General features: G+C 39.1%; 1 protein-coding gene across 1 annotated transcript; it reads left to right on the top strand.

The window, feature by feature from the left end:
• Nucleotides 1–1268: 1268 nt before the first annotated feature.
• Nucleotides 1269–7378, top strand: VAChT (Vesicular acetylcholine transporter). The gene is made up of 2 exons (XM_065314854.1): nt 1269–1406; nt 2212–7378. Exon 2 carries the CDS (start codon nt 2368–2370, stop codon nt 4099–4101), a length of 1734 nt encoding a protein of 577 aa, XP_065170926.1. The 5' UTR covers nt 1269–1406; nt 2212–2367; the 3' UTR covers nt 4102–7378.
• The last annotated feature ends 4870 nt before the right edge of the window (nt 7379–12248 follow it).

Genomic DNA, 12248 nt, shown 5'->3' on the forward strand with positions numbered 1-12248 from the left:
GTGCTAAGTGTAGTATGTCGAGTGCATTGTTTGCACTAACTAGACTTGACTGATCTAGTTAAAATTATACAATTTAGACACGATAAAAACGCATTACAAGTTAATTAAAACAAGAAAAAATGCATTTTAAAGTGGTGCAAATAAATAAAAATGACTTAAAACAATATGAGAAATTAAATTATAAAGATTTAGTGATTGTACATAAAAGTAATGTGCGTAATGTGAAATGTGATGATCAGTTGACAGTGGGTGAAGTAAACAAAAAAATAAATAAGAAAAATGATCACTTTGGAGTGTTTTTGACGAGTGTCGGCGCAAAAAACGCAAGAGGATATAATCCTCTTGAGGAAAATGCGAAAGGACGCATATTATGTGAGAAATCCCGTCGCGATGCTTTAATTTTCAACGATGACGACCATACTCACAAGAGAAACATTTTTTGTGGCTGTTTTTTGCTCAAAGTTCAAGGTGAGCTTTTTTATGATAACAGTTTAATATAAATTTTATTTGAGAAAATAAGTATTATTGTTTTTTAAATTACACACGTTTGACAAGAAATGTGAACAAATCCAATTTGAGTTATTGAGGAAATTGGACTGTTTCACCCAGCGACAATCGGAATATTCGCGCAAATTGAAAATTGGAAAAAAAATGAAACGCATGTGAATATTTGTTTATCGTTTCCGAAATTGTAATTGATTTCTCCCGCTAAATGTCCTATCGATTTCGGAACGTATTACACTCATATAATTACCGTGATTTGCCAAAATAAATTTCCACCCATCGGACGTGTTATGCGCTGACCTGAGTGCGATCGACCCCAAAAAGACCGAATTAGTTAGATTTGTGTTGATTTTGACCCCAATCCATACCCGCCCCGCCAACAGACCCGTCTAGGTGTATGCATACATTATAGATGGGGTGGCGGCGGTGGCGGCGTCCCTACCACTCGCTTTGCGTCATTATTGGTCTCCCGGGAAAGTGACGCGCTCGTTTTCTACGCCAATCGTTGCGGAATGTGGTCTGGCGGCGGCGCGGCAACGCCTTCCTTCTCCCACTCTTGCTACCGGCGGCGGCGACGGCGGCAGCGGTGCGCGCTCGCCGCGGCGCCCATAGCGGTGTGTGCGGCCGGTCAAAGCGCGCCCGATCACCCGGACCATCCCCTGTGCGAGCGCCCCGCCGTCTCGCGCGACACACGAACGAAATTCACGGGAGTGAGAGCGGCACGGCCCCAAGTGTTACGAGCATTCCGGCGTTTTCGACCATCTCCGACACCGTGGATACTCGCAGCGGCCCGCACGGTCCGGGAGGCAGCCTCAGCCTGCTCGGCGAACAACCTCAGCGCGTCGCCAACAACATTCGCGGCTTTTTTGCCACGCGCATCGGCAGTGCGCTACCCGATACAGGTTAGTACCCACAAAAAAAATAAATTCCCACAAAACAAACAGAAAAATCACCAAAATCAGAAAAAAAAAGTTTTAAAAAATCTTTGGTGTTTAGAAAGTGATTTCTATGAGGGTTATTTTTAGTAGGCACTTGTAACGAAAACATTTAATTACAAAATCCATACTTTGGTTCGAATCCGATGGCCTACATTTGATACGAGAAGCGTTTCCGCCACCGGCGGCGGCGAGTCAAGGCTCGCACGGCTGCCCATTCGTCCGCTCCCGCGAGTTTATTGATTCGCCGGTGGCGCGGCGCTCCGGTAGCACTTTTACTACACCTGGAGGAATTCTCGCGCACTAATCACTTGGCGAACTTGTGCACGCGATCGCATAACACTAAAGTCGCCGCGAAATGACACAATTTCGTCGAATTTCGGGGGGCGGTGGGGGCGAGCAAATGAAAGTCTCCGCTTTGAACCATCGAATCTAAATTTAGAAACGCCGCGTTGCACGATACGGCAAAATGGCGGCGTTCGGGCGGAAGAGCAAAATGGCCGAAATCAATAATGCCACACGCCATTTACGTAACCGCCTAAAAGGTTCAATTTATCACGAAAATCATTGATTATTATATTATTGTTGTTGGTTGTTGGTACAAGTTGTAAGTGTGCGGGGTGCTGGGGGGGAAGAAGCGCAGTGCCGGTTCCCCTCCTCGAACCTCAGCAGTGTCTCGCAATTTTCTTTAAAAAAATTCAAACTTAGTTAAAATAGCAGAAAATGATTGTTGCGAATCTGTCTGACACGTTTGTCTCTTCTGTATGTCCAGGTTAAAACCGATGGCACTGCGCTCCCCCCGCACCTAAGCAAAAACAAAAAAAGCGTACACGCAAAGAATTCCGAATAGAATCAAATCGGAAGTCGAAAGCTAGAAACAAAGTGGATTTGTGCTTGTGACAAGCTCGAGCTTGAAGACGAGGTCAAAATGGGGACGCGGATACCAATCATCAACATGGAGTGGGCTGAGTTCAAGGAGGTCTTCTGGGCGAAGGTGCAGGAACCGAGTGCACAACGTAAACTCATCCTGGTCATCGTTTCCATTGCTTTGCTGTTGGATAACATGTTGTACATGGTGATCGTACCAATCATTCCGGATTATTTGAGGTATATTGGAGCGTATACGGATGACCCGTTACCGCTGCCGGGAAACGTGACGCTTCCGCCCGGCGCGCCGCGGAAGCACGACCACCACGGCCAAGATTCCGCCACCGGGATCCTCTTCGCATCGAAGGCCATCGTCCAACTGATGGTGAACCCTTTTTCGGGGGCGCTCATCGATCGCATCGGTTACGACATCCCGATGATGATCGGCCTCATCATCATGTTCCTCTCGACGGCAGTGTTCGCGTGCGGCCGCAGCTACGGCCTCCTGTTCTTCGCGCGCAGTCTGCAGGGCGTCGGCTCGGCGTTCGCCGACACAGCCGGCCTGGCGATGATCGCCGACCGCTTCACCGAAGAGAACGAGCGCAGCAAAGCGCTGGGCATCGCGTTGGCATTCATCAGTTTCGGTTGTCTAGTCGCGCCGCCATTCGGAGGAGCCCTTTATCAATTCGCCGGCAAGGAGATGCCTTTCCTTATTCTCGCCTTCGTCTCCCTGCTGGACGGTTTCATGCTGCTCCTGGTGATGAAGCCTATATCTCAACAGATCAAAGAATCACAAATGGTCAAGCCTCCTTCGGTGCCCATCTGGAGGCTGTTGATGGATCCCTACATCGCGTGCTGCGCTGGGGCGCTGACCATGTCCAACGTGGCCCTGGCATTTTTGGAACCAACGATTTCGCTATGGATGGAAGACAATATGACCACGGACAATTGGAAGATTGGTATGATTTGGCTGCCGGCGTTTTTCCCGCACGTTTTTGGCGTCATTTTAACCGTAAAAATGGCGAAAAAGTATCCGCAGCATCAATGGTTGATGGCAGCTGGCGGGTTGGCGTTGGAAGGCATGTGCTGCTTCCTTATCCCATTTTCCAGCTCGTACAAAGTGCTCATGATACCCATTTGCGGGATATGCTTTGGTATAGCCCTCATCGACACAGCACTACTACCCACTTTGGGATACCTCGTCGACGTGCGTTACGTAAGCATCTACGGCAGCATCTACGCCATCGCAGACATCTCCTATTCAGTAGCATACGCCGTGGGACCCATCATCGCCGGCGGCGTGGTCGAAGCCATCGGTTTCACAGCGCTAAACATCGGTATCGCTTTCTCCAATCTAATGTACGCTCCAGTGTTGTACTACCTTCGCAACATCTACGACTTCAAACCATTCGAAAACGAAGCGAATATCCTCATGGCAGACCCGCCCAACAAGGAATACCAAACTTATACAATGCAGGATCAAAAACCAGTCGGCGAAGATATACAAAATCATTTGGAGTACCGCCAACAGGAAACATCGCTAGACGCCAACGAAGTGAACGGATACAACTACAGCTACCAACAAGGCGGCGGGTATCAACAGCAAGATCAATACCAACAAGACTATCAACAACAAGGAGGCGGTGGTTATCAACAGCAAGGCGGTGGACGAGCACTGCCCCAGCAACCCGAACAAAACGCCAACCCAGCCAATCCATTCAGGCAACAAGAACCACAACAGATGCAACAACCCAGCGGGCCGACGGTGCGTAATCCCTTCAGGCAAGGCTTCTAAGCATCCAGACCTCAACACAGTGAAACAAAAATAGTGCTTCTTAAATAACAATTCTAATAACCAAAAATGTGTTAAGTTATTATCTTTAATTCTATTCAATTTTAAATCTTCAAAGTGTACATAAATTGATATCATCACACCGGTTGTTCCTTCAATTTCAAGAAAACTACACCAACGCATGGAAAGAAGAAATGGCACTGTAAATATTTTTAAGTTTGTTGACGCAACAAATTTTACGAGTGTTAATTTTGCAAAGGATTTTAACAAGTGAGGTTTAACGCTTCTGTTTAATTACTTGATTTTAGTTTTTGTTTTGTTACTTTTTACTATAAGCATAGTGAGTAAGTCTAGTAACTAAGCATATCCTTAAAATATATATCAATCTCGACGCAGAATCGACTCTTCTGCGCTCAACATATCAACCGAGTGGCAGGGATCGACGCCGAGAGAAATATATATCAACTGAGATCGCATACATATCAGAGCCGCTAACGCGCTGTGGCGCGGCGAGTGTGTGCGCTATTGCGCATGCGCACACGCGTCACTCGCGGGCTCGCTTGTTATCGAAACATATCATAAGTGTACAAGGTGATAGGCCCTTTGATTGGCCACAAAACATAGGATCATAGGCATATTTTAGCAAAAAAATTACACTAAATAAACAAAGCGTTAAATATTTATAACAAACATATATAAATATTTAATGTACGCGTTTAACGAAGAAATATTAAATATAAATGAATCTATTTACGGACATATCTATATATATACATATATAAATATATACATAAAATATATATAAATGATTTAATTTCATTTATAGAAAATAACTTATAGGTTAGGTTAGGTTAAGTCGACGATGTTAAGTGTTACAAAATGTTATTCCTTTACGATTTACGCGATATCAAATGTTAGTTGATTGTTTTCGTTGTTTTAGTGGAGAAAATTTGACGCAGTGTCAAAATAAACAATTTTTCGGTTTTTTTTCAGTGCGTTTTTCTCTCGACTCGATAGTGTGTCAATTTTCATAGGATGTATAATTATATTACGGTAGATGTTTAAAGAAACCAAGAAAACAAAAAACAAAAATATGTAAACCGTTTCTAAATTTAAAACTAACCTAGAAGCAACATTTTGATCATCCTTGGCGTATATTTATATACAGTATGGTCGAAGATTATTCGAATTAATTTTTGCTTTGAATAACAAACGAATGCATTCAGTTGAAAGGTTGAAATCTCCGGAAAATGCTCACTGTATAGTTGTTGTTACTAATGTTTAGGTACAATTAGGTACACACAACACGGGTAGACAAAAACTACCCCTAAAGTTAAGTGTAATTAAAAACAATAAAACAAAACGCGTATAAGTGTGAGTATGTAATGAACATCATCACACATTATACTCTATAACCGCTTGCTTCTATTTTGCAAAGTTTAATTATTGTAATGTATGCAATGTATGCAACCCAAATTGATTGAATACTTTTGAGTTGTTTTTGTGTGTATGCTTCTTTCAGTGTTTTACTCGTTTGCGACGTGCAATACACAGCGTTAGTGTTATTTCTAAATGAACAAAATATTTAAAAGACGGCGCCCTGTACTTCAATATTAATTCATTAAGATGATTAACATATTATAAAAAATCAGAAATACAATTACTTATATTACAAATGTATTTGTTATTCGGTAGAAAACAAATGAAACAAGAAAATAATAAAAAAAAAACGAAACGAAGATATTAATTAAAACTAATGTAAAAACAAAACAAAACAAGAAAACGCGGACATGTTTATAGATGCTCCACATTGTTCCTGATTGCATTGCGTAATTATGTGATTAATGTCTGAATGTAATGATGAATGTATATGGAATGCTTGAATTGAATTGAGTGTCTGTTGACTATTTCTAATTCTTCTACACGTAAATCTAACCTCTAAACTGTTTATGTAGCTGTGTTTAAGATAGGCAACCAGTTATACTCTACATGCTTCGTCTACTATGATTTGCGAATGCTATCGATGTATTTTTCACTGTTCGTCAGTTGTTTCACTGTTATTATATCCACTAGTGTACAAAGTTGTAAATTATAACCTACAAAATGAAACAGTTAGCCTTCTGAATACTCATTACAAATAAAAAACAAATTCTCTGGATATCTATAAGCAGTTATCGAGTAACTTTACATAATAATTATATTAAATAAACTAAAATACAAGTAATTTACGCGTAATACATACAATTAGGTGTTTATAAGTGTACAGTCGTGTAAAATCAGCTAGATGTAAGGTTGACATAACCTCAAACAAGCTCTTCTCTAATGTCGCACACTGACACTCAATGAAGCAATAATATTTGCTTTTTTTTTCTTTGTTATTTTTCCCTGATTATTAAATATTAATAATAAATTCGTTGATTTGTAATGGAGGAGAGTGAATAGTCGAAAATAAATGCCTTTCGTTTTGATCTTGTTTGACGAGCAGTCGTCGTAAGTGAAACCCGCACACATCGAATATTATCTCTAACGTTTAAGGCGTTTAAATAGACTCTACTCTAGGACCTATGACATAAGCGTAATTATTTCAATGATTTGCGTTCGTTTCGGACAAGTGGTGCCTATTCTCAGAAGTCTAGCAAAACGTGCATACAGCCGATTGACAGTTTAGTTAAAATACAAAATATTAGTAACAATATAGATGAAATGGTGAAACAAATGCGAACACAGTGTAATTAATAATAAGTGAAGTGTATTTACTGTAAAATTATTGTAAAATCTACTCACGCAACTACAGAAAATAGATTTTGTTAAAATGAGGTTATGATTGTATAATTTTGACAGATGACAGTTGTCGATGTCTATTTCTTCCAAGATTAACAATCGTCTACGTGTGTTTCTGTACAAAGCGACTTTAACACTGGATTTTATTTTTCGATGTAGAGATGGATTCAAATATTCAAATATCAAATGTCAAAACAAGTGTCTACAGAATTCTGAATTCGAAACGAAACGAAACATATCGACATCACTTCTAGCCAAATGAGATTCACAAGCAATTTGAAACAATTAATTAAAAATTATGTAAACCACTGAGGAAATTAAATAAATTCAAATTCAACAAGAATGATGAATAAAAAGTTAAGAAAAATGGTAATTTAAATGAAATGTAAAAACAAAAATTGCTAAAAATTAAAAATTGAAACAAAACGTAAAAGAAAAATATTAGAATGTTGTTGTTGTATATCTATATACATATATAAATAAAGACAATGATAAAATTGATGTTTTTTGTGTATTTTACCGCCATCTATTGTTATATTTTATTACTAATGCTTTTATTCCACCGTGAATATTTGAATAATGTAAAAAGCTTTCATTTCGCCCTGCTCCCCGAGTAAATTAGTCCAATTAACAAGTCTCGGCACGACTGTATACATCCTGCTGCGGTATGCCCTCGCGCCCTTGCGCCCTTTAAGCAATTTACATTCTCGGCTGGCTGGTGGCTACTAACGAACGCCGCCACAACGCACAGACCCCTCTAACATTTGTATTCGCATGTATTTGTATTCATCTGCGTGTAGTGATGTACGACGTGTTGCCGAACAATGCGGTCGACTGGTGTGTGCAGGGTTACATACAAATGTACTCGTTACACACACACACACACATATATCTAACATCACCCCTTGGTGGTCCACCCTCGAAACGCAATCGCAGTGGCAGTGAATGAACGGAATGTACGCGTGCGTTGTGCGTGTTGCAGACGAATGTAAATGTCAATGCCAAGATGCTGCGGGCTGTTTCAGGGCTACCCAGGGATTGAGTTGGGATGGAGAAATACGACGGGGTAAATTACCAAGCCGAATTACGGGTAATTACTTATCGGCAAAGTTGTAACTTTTAATTATCTAATCGTGGGGGGACTTCATTGCCGGAGAACAAGAAGACATCAACGATAACACGATCTGATAATGGCGTAATGGCTCAACATCCATGGAAACAAATTTGCATTTGTAATTGCATAAATTTTATCCGGAATATATTAAAATGTTAACTAAAAAATTAATATAGGCAACCAATAATACTTTTTATTATTATTTGGTTGCCTATGTTAAATGTTAAATGTTTAAGTGCTTTCTACGGTAATAAACGCACGAACAAACCATTAAGTTTGTCGCGTCTTTATCCCAAACCCCAAAAAGATATTAAGAAAAAGAAGGCGAGGGTGAAAGTGCCACCAGACGAATGAACGCAAGGACATCGCGACGGTGAAACATTACCCAAACTATTAGGCTGTTATGACAGAAAACAGACGCGCCACGTGATAAAACAAAAACTCCCCTCGCAAAAACGGAATTTGCACCACCACCAGCAAGGGTGGCGTGAGAAATTGCCGCGATAACATCTCTATAATAATACGTTATATTTTTTCTATAGTTGTATCGTAATTATATATTTTAATACGAATAGTGATGAAGTGAGGTTAAGTTATATTGAGTGATTGTATCAGGTGAAAAGTGTTTGATTACAGTCTATTCTGAGTGGTGAATTACTGAAATTCGATACTTTCGGTGTTTTAATGAAAGCGACGGACACAAAGCGCGCATCCGCCAAGGGTTAGGTTAAATAATGACGAGAAGAGAATGGTTCAAGTGCTGTCCACTTCCAATTCAATCGAGTCAAGCATCAAACAAAGAACAAAGAGCTTGAAATCTATTATACGTATTTAATAGGAATATATTGACAGTTTGACATGTTTAACATGTTTAAGCATTGAAACATTGAATTGAATTTAAAACGCTAATTTTTCCACGGCTATGAGACAATAAAAGTGATATTTTAACCACGGACGCTCAAAGTTGTGACTAAAGTACTTTAAACACGTGCTTTAGTCACAGATTGGATCACAAACTTAACGTAGAAATAGAAAAAAATGTTGTTACAAAAACTTTTACTCCTTTTTAGTGACTTGATACTTAATACACAATTTTCTACAAGTTTGACTTCCACTTGTCCTTCTTTTCACTCTTAGTCCTTTATACTATTCAATTCGAATATCCGGTGAAGAAAAAAAAGTACAGAATGCTTCCTTTTGCATGCATTCACCCTCTATTGACAAACTTTCCCCTTTTTCTAGTTAGACGTTTCTAACTTGTCGAAAATCCACCACCACCACGACCACTGGGTGAGGGTGAGCGCATGTTGTATGCACTAGTGACCGCGCTAATTAAAAGGTACGCCAGCAGGATCAATAAATGTAGGTGATGCTGGAGTTGGAGTTGGTGCTTCGAGTTGGAGCAAAACTAACAAACCGCCATCAATCCATTAATGTAATTAGATAAGTTGCGCAGTTGCGCAATGCACGTGCGCTACACTTTTGCAGGGAAAACAGAAAGGAAATCAAGGACTCATAATCAAGCTTTGCACAAAGTTAAAATTAATTAATTAATTTAACTGAACCAACTGAATAGAATATTTTATATTCACTCGCCCGAGAGCTGTAAATTAAGGTTAGAATTTATAACCTCAAATACACGCTAGTAATTCATTCTTGTTGATGATAATACCTAATCTTTTGACGGATGCGACGCTTCTACCCCTAGTTGAACGCGTGTAAATTCATCCGAATGCAAGGTTAGATTGTTATCGACGTTATAACTAATGATATAAGACCGTCAGGGTTGTAACGGACAGCAATGCTGTAACACGCAGTGGAAATTTGCTTTGGGGGACAGAAACTGGTAAATCCCACGAGACGACAAGACAAGTTTTGCTATAAGACTGTTCTTCAGCATAAAGTTATATAAAATGACGAGATAAGAATTATTTGTTGGAATTTATGAATGGATTTTTGATTATAAAGAGAAAAATGCGTGAAAATTACAATTAATCATACTCAATTTGAATGAAAAGCGTAAATTGACAGTTTTGATGAATGCACCTCGTTAATAACTGACTAAGCAGGTGTAGAAGGAGGATATTACTATGGAAACCGGAAGAGTCCCTTGTAAAAATCCATCATGCATCAAAATTAGAGCTTTTTGTGCGCCAATCAACTCGAAAATAGATTTTTAAATTTTAATAATGAAAACCTTGAAATGCGTCAGAAAATGTTAAATTTTTTTTATGTGAAATAAGTCAGAAACCCAAAAACGCCAAAGAGTGGAAATAAATAATAGAATAATAGATTGATGGATGCGGGACGCGTACGAATCCTCGAAAGATATAAAGATGTAAAGAGATAAGGCCGATAAAACGGGATAAAAAAGTTACACGTCGATTCCGAGCGATTTCGACGCCGATTCGTTTTCTTCCTTCGTCCTTCAATCTTCGAATGAAGGAAATGTTCGAATGCATGCCGCATGCGTGCTGCGTGTCGACGCGTTTCGATGCGTTTCGCTACGCTTCGATTGCCTCGTCTTTGCGCCCTTCTTGCAATCGCCTTCGACTTTGCGTCCCGTGACGCACGCTGTCTTTGAACCACGTATTCCCAAAGGTACAAAATACAGAATCAACACAACACACGAGAAAATGCAAAAAAAAGAATCAAAAGTGTACAGTGCAGAAATAAAAATAGAAATTTTCTTGTTGCAAAACAATAAAATTTAACTTTTTAGGTGCAAATTAAATTTTTTCTCCATTAAATTTCCAATAGGGCCTAAACCGTTAATGTTCGTAAAAAAAGTTACTAAAATAATCGATGAAGAACTAAATTTTCAATTAGAATCCAAAAACAGAATTTAAGGTTTAGGAAAAATTATTTAGAATGTCTTAAAATTTAAGTAAAAACAAAAAAAAAAAATTTTAACCTGCTTTGTAGTTTTTTAAATTAAATACTCTTAAAGAATACGTAATGTTGAATTTCAAAGAAAACTCCAATTTAAGCTACTTATATTGTTGTAATTAACCGTGTTGTTGCTGTTGTTGCAACAAGGTTTTAATTTGCATTTGCTTTGCGCCCGCTACAACCACGGATATTAAAATGCAAAGCATATTTTCTCCGTGCGCAATTTTGAATTTCATTGTGAATTTTCCATGGCGTCGTTTCGCTGTGAAACATGTTTCCGGCTTTTCTTTCAACCTCTCCACAGACGAGTAATTACCTACATTCGCTATTTTGCATTTAGTATATTTACATTTTAGTTAAAATGCAGTTTTCTTTCTTTTCTCATTTCCCTGATCGATTATGCACCCTCTGAATGACACACATTGGCTCATCTGCTGGTTGACAGTTGGCAAATGTGTGCCTTGTCCTACAAGCATCCCTAGATGCTTCTCCCAGCCTCAAGCTGCAAACAAATGCGTTCGTCATTGTTCTCATTATTTTCAACACTCCGCAACTTTCTCTACGAGAAACTTTTTTCGTGCTGTGGGAGTTCTGTGACAGGCATGATTTATCGATAACACTATCATTTTATTGCACACTATAATGAAGAAAAAAATGACCGTCATTTATAATCCTACTAAGCAAATACGAGGTGAAACTAGGTCAAAAGTGTGGTTATGTATAATTTATATAAACCAAGCTAGATGTCGCTGCTTAAATGAAATTTAGTTTCTGCAAATCCTATAATAGTGATGAATTGCATTTTGTCCTTTTTTGTGAGTACTTTGGATTTCCCCCTTTCGTGTTCCGTGCGCATTTGTGACGAGGTCCTTTTTGTAGTGTTTTTTGTGAAAGGAAGGACGAAATTGGCGGAACAAACGAGGTACATCGACCCGAAAAAGGCGAATGCAGCGTGCAGCGGCTACCCACCCTTAAGGCGTTTTTGCTTTCACTGATCTCGGCTTTGAGGAAGGGAATCCTCGGTGTTTTCTTGTTTCCTTGGCTTCTTTGTAATCTTAGATGCTTGGAATGAAGCCGAAACATACTAGGATACTACATTAGCCATCCAACTCATTTTTTTAAAATAAAACATCATTAAAATCAATATTTTCAAATTATTATGCAACCAAAATAACATTACAATACAACTCTGAGTATACAAAGTTGCATATAGACTAAAACATGTCTGGAGCTATTTTTAACTTCAAACTATGACATAAACGAGTTATAAACTGCACAAAACTCACTTTTACTGTCGCGAATATAAAATCGAATTAACACGCGTTTCGCATAAAATTTAACTTGTCTCACACCTAACACAATT

This window comes from Atheta coriaria, unplaced genomic scaffold (assembly GCF_025399875.1).
Source record: "Atheta coriaria isolate IRGN ID8LTWV9N9 unplaced genomic scaffold, Caltech_Dcor_3.1 hic_scaffold_10_pilon, whole genome shotgun sequence".
Classification (NCBI taxonomy): domain Eukaryota; kingdom Metazoa; phylum Arthropoda; class Insecta; order Coleoptera; family Staphylinidae; genus Dalotia; species Dalotia coriaria.